The sequence below is a fragment of the Dermacentor albipictus genome, chromosome 2, assembly GCF_038994185.2.
Source record: "Dermacentor albipictus isolate Rhodes 1998 colony chromosome 2, USDA_Dalb.pri_finalv2, whole genome shotgun sequence".
Lineage (NCBI taxonomy): Eukaryota > Metazoa > Arthropoda > Arachnida > Ixodida > Ixodidae > Dermacentor > Dermacentor albipictus.
The window spans coordinates 58,491,342-58,505,447 of NC_091822.1; the positions used below are offsets into that span (position 1 = coordinate 58,491,342).

Genomic DNA, 14,106 nt, shown 5'->3' on the forward strand with positions numbered 1-14,106 from the left:
CCCCTTGAAATCACTTGGACCGCAAACATACTACTGAGGAAGCAAGTGAGGTCATTCATTTTTTCGGTGTTATTTTCGAGGAATCGGAAGCTGCTTATATTTGCGACCCCGCTTATCCGTGTAGCGGCGCTACAATAAGCCAGATTCCTCGTAAAATGAAACCCTCTTTTTTTCCACTCCCCGTTTGACGCTCCTCCTCAGATCGGCTATTGAAGAGTCTTCCTGTTGATCGCGAATCAGAGTTTCCCTTTTTTTTTTTTTTTTTTTTTTATAATGGGGTTTTACGTGCCAAAACCACTTTCTGATTATGAGGCACGCCGTAGTGGGGGACTCCGGAAATTTCGGCCACCTGGGGTTCTTTAACGTGCACCTAAATCTAAGTACACGGGTGTTTTCGCATTTCGCCCCCATCGAAATGCGGCCGCCGTGGCCGGGATTCGATCCCGCGACCTCGTGCTCAGCAGCCTAACACCATAGCCACTGAGCAACCACGGCGGGTCAGAGTTTCCCTTTCAATTGCAGTCAGTTCCTGCCAGCTGGCGGAACCCGGAGCGAGTGTGGAGCCCACGTCGCGTCCACATCGCGGCTAGCACTGCACGTGTCACTCCCACTCACTTACAAGACACGCTAGCCCAGGCCAGCCTCCGAGTTCTGCCTCTCCCGTGCCTGCTCTCCACTCAAGTTACCTTGATCAGTTCGTGTGTCGCACCGCTTAGAACTGAGGTGAAACAGCGCGAAAAAGACGAGGACACAAGGGAACAAATACCACATACAAGCGCTGTCGCACCGCTGTTCGCTCACCGACGCAAAGTCAAGATCCTTCGACAGCTGGCGCGCTTTGGATCGCGTGAGAGCCATGTACGCCACGTCGGCAAAGCATGATTTGCACTGATCCTTCAGCAGCTGCTCCGAGTTATTTGAGAAGAGGTAGGGAAAGTGCTCCGGGAGGGCGGCAGACACAGCGGCTTCTGTGTTAAGTTTCCCAAATTCTCCTACAATGATAACCGTTGCGATCGGTAAACAGACACTCTCCTCCACGGCCACTTGCCGTATCCTGGCGCACTCTCCCGTAAAATCACTCGAGGAGACGAAAGACGGGTGGACAACGTCCATAGTTGCTGCAGAGTCCCGAAGTGCTCGGCACTTCTTACCATTTACCTTAATTTCCTGCATATACGGCTCCAATAGTCGTATGTTTTTGTGAGTTTCCTGTATTGTTGCAAAAGCAATTTTCTCTTGGCAGTACGCAGCGATGTGCCCTTGCTTTTTGCAATTGTAGCAGGTTAACGGTTTCCGTTTTTCAAAAGAACGCGTCGTATCGTTTCGCTGTTTTGTTGCAAAAGCAATTTTCTCTGGGCAGTTCGCAGCGATGTGCCCTTGCCTTTTGCAATTGTAGCAGGTTAACGGTTTTCGTTTTTCAAAAGAACGAAGTCGTATCGTTTCGCTGTTTTATTGCAACAGCAATTTTCTCTGGGCAGTTCGCAGCGATGTGCCCTTGCTTTTTGTAATTGTAACAGGTTACTGGCTTCCGTTTTTCGGGCTTCCCGGAAAACCCATCTCTCCTATCTGCTTTTTCTACGCGCACTGCCTTGCTGTGCAAGCTGCGGCGGGTGTAATACTCTTCCGCTAACTCTGCTGCCTTGTTTAGCTTAACCTCCTTTAGCCTATCTTGCAGCCAGAGCCTGACATCCTCATCAATGCAACGGTAGAACTTCTCCAACGCGATGCATTCGACGATGCATTCGGCGATGCACGTTGATTGGCATGCTGGAATCATTTGTGAACCGCACATGGTTTCACGCGCAGAAGGCGTCGCCGTATATGCATAGGAGGAAATGTATGTAGAACCATACATGACTCGTAAGAGGAGAAAGGCACCGACTGTGGAGTTGTGTGTGCCGTACAAACAAAAGACGAAATTATGATATCCACTGTCTATATATGTATATTCACACCTAAGTGTGGTACTGAGAAGTTCACTACCACGCACTTTGCATTGGTTAGCCGCGATGACACTACCTTTGTAATCATTATTGAAGACTTCAATGTGGGCATTTCAAAACCAGAAAATAAATGGTTCACTGAGTTTGTGCATGAAGAATTTGGTTTGGATTGCTACACCACTCGAAGTAACTTCTCTGCTCGGCATGTCCATTTGCCATAGTTCCTTGTTGGCCAAGTAAACGAGAGGTGTCTGACGTAATGGTTCTGCGGAAACCCGCAAGGTGGAGAGAGGTAAATAATAAAGGGAAAATCAGGCATCCACCCGTTCGCAGCAATTGCTACAAAGGAAACCCATACGGGTTCCTCGAAAGAAAGGCCTCTCACTTGAAGAAAAATTTGTCCCGGAGCAGGACGAATTTTTCTTCAACTGTGAGGCTTTTCTTTCGAGGAACCCTCATGGGTTTCCTTTATAGTCAAGAGTTCGACGAAAGTTCGTCTGGTCAGGTAACATGATGATGAAGAAATTGCGGCCACTGACAAAGTCAAGGTGAAAAAACACAGAGACGTTTCGGGACCCGCACGGGTTCCATGATCACACTAAAAGCGGGAGAAGCCGCGGCTCTTGCTCGCTTTTGTTGTGATCAAGGAACCCGGCTTGGTCACCTTCGCTTGGTCAGTGGCCGCAATTTCTTCACCATCCTGTTACCTGACCAGACGAACTTTCGTCGAACTCTTGACTATAAAGGAAACCCATGCGGGTTCCTCGAAAGAAAAGCCTCACAGTTGAAAAATTCATCCTTCTCCGGGACGAATTTTTCTTCAACTGAGAGGCTTTTTTTTTTCGAGGAATCCGTATGGGCTTTATTTGTAGCAATTGCTACGAACGGGTGGATGTCTGATTTTCCCTGTATTAAAGGAGATGTGTATCGCGCAGGCGTACCTGTAAAATACACCTTATTTCATTTTTTTGTGGGCTCACGCGTTTTTATGGCGAATGGTGGACGTTATTCACATTTGTACTGGTAAAGTATCCCCCCCCCTCATTTGCATAGATGCTACCTTGGGTTGGGCCGCCCCGAAAAAAGTCCTGGTTACGTGCATGTGTTCAAGTATATAAATTATTTCATGTCATGCAATATTTGAGTGGGTAATCGTCTCGTAAATACAAAGCCAACTGGTTTTGTGTCTGATGGGATCTTTTGTGGTCTTCAACGCAATCTATGGAAGGCATACTCCTTATTTTACTGCATTTTCATTGCGCTATCCTTCCCATCACAAATTCAACATGCTTCCTCATTAGTGAAATTCAAAAGAGTTGCTACCATTTCATACCAATATCTAGTGCTTTGAATTTTTAAAGTGTATTCGTTACTCTATACTATAAGGATTCGTATTTTCGCAGTGTTTGTTTATTCTTCGAATATTTTGAGTATCTCTATTTCATAACAAAGTGTTATCGCACTCCACATTTATTCTTTACATACTTTCCTCACTGGAGGTCTCCATGCAGCCTTGTACTGTGAGTGTTTATTGATAATTTTTTTTCGTGAAATAAAGAACTCTGTCTGGTTAAATGAAAAGACGAGCGTTTCTCACTGTACGCCTTCGCTGTACGGCTGAAAATGTTTAGGACCACGCTCACATCACCTGTCTGTCATGCGACATCGCAAAACAGTGAAATCTCACGCTTTAAAGCTCAATGCGGCGTGTACGGACTAAAGAAGCCTGCCCCCCAACCTAATGTTATGCTAAAATAAATGAATTTATTTTTGTAATTGCTAATTGTGCCCCTTCGGAAATGTATAAAAAAATAAAAACCCTCCGATTGGTCTGGCGTTGGCTACTTGGAGATACCGGCAATATTTTTGCGCGCATTACAAATACTACGTCGCAGTGTAACGTTGTCGATCACTTGAGGCACGTATACAGCATCACTCTGCCAACTGATGTTCATTTCCAATTATTCTTGCCGGCAATTTCAATGCTCCATTGCATGCCGCCGCGATATTTACCGAGCCATCTCAAGCTAAGCAAGGAAAAACGAATCATCCGAAGACACCGGCACCATTCCTGTCACCCTGTTGTCTACTTTCACCCGATTAGCTCAGGTCCATCAAAGCCACCTGCACCTCTGCCCCCTCCTCGCCTCTCGTCATTCACTTAGATAAGGAAATCTGTAACGGTAGGAAATGATATTCGCTTTGAAGGCAAATAAAGTCCACCTCTGATAGGCCAGGAGAGTTATTGAATGGTTCAAAAACGTTGCTGGTCACTGCCAGAGCTTGCGCCGGCGGGCACGTAAGTCTAATATCAGAAGATCGGAACAAATTCGGAATGGATTAAGTTTAAGTTAGAGCACTCCAGCCGCGACTCATATCAGTGCATGGAGGCCGTGCCTTAGCACACGTAGCGGCTTACTTACATTTCAGTGCTATTTATACATAAATCTGCGACGTCGAATTCCAGTATACAGGTCTTATTGTGAGTCTCAATGGTGGAACGGCAAAACTAGAAAGGTTGTCCTGTTGAACTACATGTTCCTCGGATGTCACACTACTGGGGTGCTATGACGTAACACTATTCCAATCTTTTCTATTCCAATTCTGCAATCAGCCCAACGCGATTGCTTAAAGACTTCTTTTTGTACCACCGTTACTTCGCCTGGCTGTCACCGGACGCCACGAAAACCGCGATAGCTCCACGTCTGATATGAAGTGTGCCCACTGAATATGCATGATTTGACCGGAGAAAAGCAAAATTGTTATTTCTGATTGGGCGCCTTTTCGCCATTAACCATCGGCTATTGGTCAAAGGCTTTCGTGCTGCACCCACTCCACTGCCTGCCACGCGACGTCACAAAACCACAAGAGCTCACTGCGCCAAAGTGACGTCTACTCGTTAAAGATGCATTATTATACCGAACAAAACTGAGTTTTCTTCTGAATAGCCGCAGGTTGCCCCGTTCTGAAAGGAATAAAAGATGGCTGCCGCCCATCATCCAGGCACCGGCTACTCGCACCTACCGGAAAGCATCGGATTATTTGCGTATAATAAAACTTTTTACATAGCCGCATAACGTTTTCGAGCACTTTCGGCACGTTTACGATCTCGCTCTGCCAACTCTTCTTTACTGAGAATACATTTTATCGGCATTCTTAACCTTCCATTGCAGGCCGCCGCGATGTTTCGCCCGGGCGAGGGCGAAACGTAGATCAACCAAATCCTGAGCTTTTGAGGCTCCGCACCTGTCTACGCCGTACTTCCACAAGGGCACAGCGCTCTAAAAGGCACACCGACAGGATGTCGTATAACCACCTTTGTGAAACACATTCGTCAAAATAGCTGTGGAGATGTTTGTGGTATTTAATTTGGCGCAAGTGCGTATGAAAGGCCATGGCGCATCATAAAGGCTTTCCGCACTCAAGATGTCTGCATGAATGGAAAGGCTGAATTTTGCTTCAAAACCGGCCTGTCAGCCAATAATGTCGCAGATACATTTGCAGACCTTTTCATATCCCCTATGTAAAGTAGCACCACTAACGACCACATTCCTTGAGAAATTACTGTTGCATAACTTCTTGCCTTGGCGCTGCCTGCCAGTTACGAGACAGATTTTTCCTCTCGAGGTCCGGCGCCATGCATTCAGTCTCTCGAAACACAGCATTTTCCTGGGTGAAGGCGGTGTGACGTACCAAAGCTTGCAAAATATCTCACGGATGTAACGAAGTGGGGCGCAACTCTATGATACTTCATGATCATAAATCGTTCGCGGTGACAGGGACATTAAAGCCAGCGTGCTCTGCAAGGTGCCTAGGCCCGTATTCGCAAAACGTTTTTGCGCATCAATTAGTAATAACAAAAATTTGGAGCCAGTCCTGATACTTGGCATATATTTAGCGTAGGTGCGCAGCCGTTGGTACACACTTTTACGAGCAAGAACAGGCTTGTGAATTTGGTCCATTCAATGTACCGGGCAATATAACAAACCTGAACGTGATCAAGCTGATGGAATGAATGGCATCGTTTTCTCTAGATGTCGAGCTGCAGAAACTTTCATGAATTTCATTCATGATGCCATAAGCCGCTTTTGCCGCCATCGTCGTCTTGTAGAGCAATGTGGACCTTGTATCAACGCTTGAGTTTGCTCAAAGAAACAGACACTCCAGATATATGTAACTTTTCGACATACAGCCAGCTGTACACTCGGTTCTGTATAAGGTAATTGTTTTCTCTCTTGCGCACTCTAGAATTTCTGGTCGTCTGCTTCATTTGTGTGGTATTTTGTATAGGAACGTAGTGTTAAAGCGTGCGTTTGAAGAACGACAAGTCAACCTTGCGCTATGATGAGCCGTGTCTCGCATGGCAGCGTCTTATCCTCTTGCTGGACTTCCAAGCAGTTTGTCCCAGGGACGTGTCTTCCCGATAAGCATAGCGAACTATGCTGATAACATGGTGGCCGCAGATTGGTGGCTCTACGCACCTTCGTTCACGCCTTAGCGCCAACTTGCATAGAGCTCTTAGTGCATCTTCAAAGTACATGGTAGGCTTTGTCCTACAGAGTTCGCTTGCTAAGTCAGCTACCATTGCATGCCGATCCAGACAACCTCCTATTGGAACAGCACTATCAGGGCACTGCACCTCGGCGACACATCTATGCATTGGTTAAGACAACATCATTGCCTGGACGTGACTGCCGATGATCGCCTCTCTTGTGGCACCCTGCCATTCACTCTATGGCGAAAGCACAAACCCTCCTCAAGCTGGTGACCACCTTCAGTGCTACTGAGGCCATGGTCTGTAACCAAACGGCGACACTACATTTGTATCAATACTCTCTACTCTCAAGGGTGATGTATGCATTTCCACTCGTTATTGTGCTGCCGACTACGACAGTCCAAGTGGAACGCAACCATGGGTTTCTTCTGAGTCATGTATGCCTTACCTTGTGAGGCGGAAACTCGTCCGTTTCTTTGTGAAGCACATTAACTGGATCAGAGACTGCAAACACATCAGGGAGTTCTGCATCGCATCGAGAATCTGTACCTCACATGGAATAGCCAAGCAAATTTTAATCGACGGCTTCAGCATCCATTACACCTCATAAAAAAAATAGCAGCATTGCTTAAAATACTTTTAAGGCATTTGCGAATGGCTAGTTAAGTTCCATTTCTGGAACAATAACTTGAAAGTATATCCAAGCAATCAACAACGAAATCGGCGAAAGTTTGTAGCAGCATATTTTGTGTAACCTTCAGTTCACCTTTCTTTCCGGACATTCCTAGGTTCATTATATCGACGATTAAATACCTTGTCACGCACACAATACTGAAAATGAACATAATGGCATTTTATTGGCGGGAATGTTCATTGAGACATCAGAGGTCATTATTGCTGCTAACCTTGGCAATTTCCTCCATTCGAAGCTTCCTTCTTTTTAGCTTGAACGAACGCCTGCATCAATAGCAGGAGCGCTGCGATAAGGTCGAGTCCCCCACACAGGCGGTAGAGGTTGTCGTATGATCCTCCAGTGTCGCGGAACACACCTGCGTCGAAGTTATTGGCAGAAATAAACGGAAATCACCGCCAATATACTCCTGTGAAGGCAGCTCATTAGAGAAGCTGTAAAAATGTTGTGCCTAAAAAAGGCCAACTTGTCGTACACCGACCCCATGAAGTGCGTTCATTGCGCACATTGCTCTTCAAAGTGATATATCGCACAAATACACGTTTGCAAGCAATGTATAAAAGCTTTATTTTATTTATTACTTTGAAATGACTGATATAACTGCTTTGAGGTCACTATGATGCTCATTGATGTTGTCCGTTCATCTTTGAGAAATGTTTTTACTCAAGGTAAATTGATGCATGACCCTTGTCTGGCAGCTTGTTGGTTCGGAACGTTAAAGTCACCGAGACCGAACTCTTCCACGAAGCGCGCGAATCACTGCTTTGTTTCCGGTTTGGAGATTCTTACATTAATGTATCTGACAACGACCATCCGCAAGGGATTGGGGGCAACGTACCTGGACCAACGTGTGACCAACCAATTTTGTGTATTTAGTATTGAAACTAAAGCTGTCCTGTAGGTTTGCTTCCCGCCCCTGTCTTACGAGGGTGTAACCGATTACTCCTGGTCCTGCAGGGCCGCCGGGAATGGCGAGCCTGGGTTTTCTGTTGACGTGACTGACGCCTAAAGAATTCGGGATCCTAGCCATAGACAGCTGCGCTGTACGAGAACCACTTCTACAATAGAAAAGTAGAAACATACCCGTCATTACAGCTGTCTTGGAAAGCTGCCGTAGAAAAACAAAACTACAATAACTGAGATGTCAGCGTACAAGCACCGGTACATGGAGAATCGACGTGGTAGCTTATCGGCCATGACATGGCGCTAGCCTTTAGGTCGTCGGTTTGATCATAACCACTGTGACTACATTTTTAAGGTGACTAAATGCCAAGACGCTAGCTTGTTTCGACTCAGGTGCATGATAAAGAAAACCGAGTGGTCTGAACTATTCGGCAGTCCTTCACTAAGACATGCCCCATGAGTTCGCGGTTTTAGCACGTAATAAACGAGAATTTAATTTACAGTAATTGAAGGGAGTACCTCAAAATACCATATCTGAGCTTGCCACAGTGGTAGTAGTGTGAAAATGGCATATCAACCACTAACTGAATATGAAAAGTAGAAATTCTGGAAGTATGCCAAAGTTTACCAATGTATCTGAAGGAAATTTTCTGCAGCAGAACAGAACTTGCATTTTTGAAAAAATCATCTGTTTGATGCTTGATCACGAAAAGGAGGAATAAGCTTTATTATGGAAATCAGCCGACAGTAGAATTGTGTGAGGTGGGTGGCCTACGTAGTCGTAGGAGATACCGAAAATGTAGTCGTCATCAAACCGTCATACTGCTCGTCATTAGCGAACGCCGCCGTCCGGAGACAAACACAGGCCGCGTTTAACGCAAAACTATATCATTCTCATTTTCTTCCTATCTCCTGACGTCACATTTACGTAACCGTCAACGTAAGAATCAAACAGGTACCTTCGACTTAGACAGCAAAAGTAGATAACCAAATATGGAAGGCGGTGCAGGCTCCTGTGATTGGTCCGCTTTTCCTTGCTTAGCTTGCGGTGGCTAGTCGAAAATCGCGGCGGCGACCTACGGATGGTTATAAATGCCGCTAAAACGGATCCTCGCTGACGAAATATTGGAAAAGCGATGCCATATGCGTCCGTGAATGACTGTATATTCTTATACAGCCACGTGATTTTTTAATAAGAGCATAGAAACCCATCCCCCCCGGCAGCTCCGAGTAGGCGCTGCCTGAGCATTCGGCTGGGCGCTATGTGTTCTTTTTCGAACAGGACATGGCCAAGTTTTTCCGAAAATAATTCTCATTTGCTTGATATTTACTTCCATCTTTAGTGCGCGCACGCAGTCTCGACGTCGTAGGTTTTCGAGGTTTTCTGAAGTTGCATGACAGGCAGGCACATTGGCCACAGCCTGAAAAAAATTAGTGAATTAGATAAAAGCTACTCGCGAAAAGCCGTGGAAGCGGGACGAATTCTTTTTTTGCTTATTGGGCCTAGCCATGGGGATAATTTCAGTGTAGAGGTCATATCAGATCAGGAGTTGTCGTGGATTTTGTGACATCGCGTGATATACAGGTGGAGTGGGGATGGCCCCAGATATTGTTGACCAATCGTGGAGGGCTAATGACAGAAATGTGATAGAAACAGACTGGTATAGCGTTTTATTAAGGGGTCCCAGCTCTCACGAACGAAACGTCATCATCATCATCAGCCTGGTTACGCCCACTGCAGGGGAAAGGCCCCTACCATACTTCATCAACTACCCCGGTCACGTACTGATGTTGGCGATGTTGTCCGTGCAGACTTCTTAATCTCATCCGCACACCTAACTTTCTGCCACCCCCTGCTAGGCTTCCCTTCTCTTGAAATGCAGTCCGTAATACTTAATGACCATCGGTTATCTTCCGTCCTCATTACATCCCCTGCCGATGGCTTTTTCTTTTTCTTGATTCCAACTAAGATGTCATTACCTCGCGTTTGTTCCCTCACCCAATCTGCTCTTTTCTTATCCCTTAACGTTATACCCATCATTCATCTTTCCATAGCTCATTGCCTGGTCCTCAATTTAAGTAGAACCCTTTTCGTAAGCCACCAGGTTTCTGCCCTGTAGGTGTGTACTGTGAAGACACAGTACACACATAAACTTTTCTCTTGAGGGATAATGGTAAACTGCGGTTCATGATCGGAGAATGCGTGCCAAACGCACCCCAGTCCATTGTTATTATTCTGATTATTTCTGTTTCATGATCCGTATCGGTGGTGACTACCTGCCCTAGTAGATTTATTCCCTTACCACTTCCGGTGCCTCGCTACCTAACGTAAACTGCTCGTCTCTTCCGATACTGTTAAACATTACTTTAGTTTTCTGCAGACAAATCTTTAGACCCACCCTTCCGCTTGGCATCGCAAGGTCAGTGAGCACGCATCGCAATTGGTCCCCTGAGTTACTAAGCAAGGCAATATAATCAGCAAATCGCAAGTTACCAAGGTATTCTCCATGAACTCTTATCCCTGATTCTTCCCAGTACAGGTCTCTGATACCCCCTGTAAACACGCTGTGAATAGCGTTGGACAGATCGTGCCTCCCTACCCGAAGCATTTCTTGGGATTTTGTTGCTTTCGTTATAGAGCACTATGGTGGCTGTGGAGCCACCATTGGTATCTTTCAGTATTTTTACACACGGCTCGTCTGCACACTTATTCCGTAATGCCTCTATGACTGCTGAGGTTTTAGACTGAATCAAACGCTGTCTCGTAATCAATCAATGCTATATATAAGGGTTTGCTATATTCCGCACATTTCTCTATCACCTGATTGATACTGTGAATATGGTCGATTGTTGAGTAGCCTTTACGAAATCCTGCCTGGTCTTTTGGTTGACAGACGTCTAAGGTGTTCCTGATTGCATTTGCGATTACCTTAGCAAATAATTTGTAGGCAACGAATAGTAAGCTAATTGGTCTATAATTTTTCAAGTCTTGGCCTCCCCTTTCTTATGAATTAGGATTATGTTGGCGACCTTCCAAGATTCCTGTACGCTCTAGGTCATGAGGCATTGCCTATACAGAGTGGCCAGTTTTTCTAGAACAATCTGCCCAACATCCTTCAACATATCTGCTGCTACCTGATCCTCCCCAGCTGCCTTCCTCCTTTGCACAGCTCACAAGGCTTTCTTTACTTCTGGCGTTACTTGCGGGATGTCAAATTCATCTAGACTAGTCTCTCTTCCATTATTGTCGTCGGTATCATTGGTACTGTATAAATCTCTAAGAAACTCTTCAGCGACTTGAACTATCTCATCCATGACGTAGTAGTTCTGCGGAAACCCGCAAGGTGGAGAGAAGTAATGAATGAAGGGAAAATGAGACATCCACCCGTTCGTAGCAATTGCTACAAAGGAAACCCATACGGGTTCCTCGAAAGAAAAGCCTCATAGTTGAAGAAAAATTCGTCCTGGTCCGGGACTCGAACCCGGGACCACCGCCTTTCCGGGGCAGCCGCTCTACCATCTGAGCTAACCAGGCGGCTAGCAGATGGCAGGGCGAAGTCGAATTTGTCGACAACACGAAGCAAATGCAAGAGTTTGACGTAGTAGTTCTGCGGAAACCCGCAAGGTGGAGAGAAGTAATCTCATCCATATTAGCACTGATATTGACGGCTTTGTCTCTTAACGCATACATCAGATTCTTGCATATTCCTAGTTTCTTCTTCACTTTTAGGCTTCCTCCGTTCCTGAGAGTATGTTCGATTCAATACATATTATATTTGCTTATGTCAGCAGTCTTACGCTTGTTGATTAACTTCGAAAATTCTGCTAGTTCTATTCTAGCTGTAGGGTTACAGGCTTTCATACATTGGCGTTTCTTAATCAGTTCTTTCGTCTCCTGCAATAGCTTACTGATATCCTGTATAAATAAATTACCACTGACTTCTATTGCGTAGTCCTTAATGATGCCGATAAGGTTGCCATGCATTGCTTGAACACCTCTTCCTGAGTTAAAGCCGAATACCTGTTCTGTAGCTTGATCCGGAATTCTTCTATTTTCCCTCTTACCGCTAGCTCATTGATCCCCTTCTTATGTGCCAGTTTCTTCCGTTCCCTCCTCAAGTCTAGGCTAATTCGAATTTTTACCATCGTATGGTCACTGCAGCGCACCTTGCCCTGCACGTCCACATCTTGTATGATGCCAGGGTTAGCGCTGAGTATGAAGTCTATTTCATTTTGAGTGTCGCCATTCGGAGTCCTCCACGTCCACTTTCGGCTATCCCGCTTGCGGAAGAAGGTATTCAATATCCGCATATTAATCCGTCCTGCAAACTCTGCTATTAACTCTCCCCTGCTATTCCTGGAACCTATGCCATATTCTCCTACTGACTTGACTCCGGCCTGCTTCTTGCCTACCTTGGCATTGAAGTCACCCATCAGTATAGTGTATTTTGTATTCACTCTACCCATCGCTGATTCGACATCTTCGTAGAAGCTTTCGACTTCCGGTTTATCATGACTGGATGTAGGGGCGTAGACCTGTATTACCTTCAATTTGTACCTCTTACTAAGTTTCACGACAAGATCTGTAGCCCTCTGGTTAATGCTATAGAATTCCTGTGTGTTACCAGCTATATCCTTATTAATCAGGAATCCGACTCCTAGTTCTCGTCTTTCCGCTAAGCCCCGGTAGCACAGTACGTGCCCTCTTTTTAGCACTGTATATGCTTCTTTTGTCCTCCTAACCTCACTGAGCCCTATTATATCCTATTTACTACCCTCTAATTCCTCGAATAACACTTCTGGACTCGCCTCGCTAGATAACATTGAAGCGTTAAACGTTGCCAGGTTCGGACCCTAATGGTGGCCTGTCCGGACCCAGATATTCTTAGCATGCTCTGCTGCGTCAAAGGTCTGACCGCGGTCATGGTCTGTTGCTTCGCAGCTGCTGGGGACTGAGGGGCCGGGGTTTGATTGTTGGAGTCACATAAGAGGTTGTGGCCACTTACTGCACCGAGGTGGCCAGTTATGCTGTGTTGAGAGAGTGCGTTACCGGTTCCGCCCACTGGGATCAGGCCGCACTCCAGGCCTGTTTATGCAATTCTATCGACGCGCGAATCTGTTTTTTTTTCTCAGTGGAAAATTGCGCGGCACCAGGAGTGGAACCACGTTCTTCTTCCACGCGAGGTGTATGCTCTACCTCTACGCCACCGCTGCACCTCGAATGCCACCGCTGCACTTCGGAAACGTACACAATTGTGGCCCAAAGATATTTTTGTTACAGCGTACAAATTTTACATTACTTTGATCATACGAATAAAGATGATCATAAGAGTGTTACTGCAATCACACATACAAATTTAAACGTTGTAATACTGGCCTGCGACCAGTGGCTTCAGGAAAGTGCGGAGAGGGACTTGCGTTTCTCTGACTGCTCGTCCACCTTTCTGCCCCAAGCCAAGCAATACATTGGACGCGCTTCTCTATAGCGTAGCATCGAAAACGAAAACTATTAGGCTCTCTAATGCCAATAACAATGCTCGCAGGCCCTGTGGTTCTACAGGAGAAAACAAAAACAAGTGTCCTGCTGACGAATTCGCAAAGCTTTTGTTCGCATTTGTTGTTTGGCATTAGGTCCCCGCGGTCTGTATTGTAGCGATATCGCACTTTAGTAGTGGCTGGAATCTTACAAATGCCGGGCACTCTGTGTCCACTCGGACAGCTTTATCCTTAAGGTATACGATGAGATATCCTCTAAGATGGAGCGTACCTAATATTTTCCTTACCTTTTTCCTCTTTTTCTTTTTGCGAATATAGGGCCTGTGCTATTAACTGGATAAAAAAATTGCTAGGTTACCGAAGCTAGGTTGGTCACGTTCAATATGAATAATGGACTTTCATTCAAATGTTACCGGAGCTTTAAAAACAAAAAAATTACTTCCATACATTTGCCTTTCTATATTTTTTCGGTGGCATTAAAGCACTCTTATATATATCCACGATGCGCAACTATGGATCGTGTTTGAGCTAAGTGCAAATTCTTTCGCAGAACAAAACGCGCCGTTATCGATTGTTCC

General features: G+C 45.6%; 1 protein-coding gene and 1 non-coding gene across 4 annotated transcripts in view; both read right to left on the reverse strand.

Moving 5' to 3' along the window:
* Positions 1-7,270: 7,270 nt before the first annotated feature.
* LOC139055418 (monocarboxylate transporter 14-like) overlaps positions 7,271-14,106 on the reverse strand; it is a 39,652-nt gene continuing 32,816 nt past the window's right edge. For all 3 annotated transcript variants that reach the window (XR_011511740.1, XM_070532876.1, XM_070532875.1), the window contains one exon: positions 7,271-7,487. Coding sequence is in view for 2 of the 3 variants with exons in the window: in XM_070532876.1 (XP_070388977.1) it covers positions 7,339-7,487 (149 nt within the window). In the remaining variant the exon portion in view is untranslated. The remainder of the gene's footprint in view (positions 7,488-14,106) is intronic.
* TRNAS-GGA (transfer RNA serine (anticodon GGA)) lies at positions 11,493-11,567 on the reverse strand. The gene has a single exon. It is a non-coding gene; the product is annotated as a tRNA-Ser (tRNA).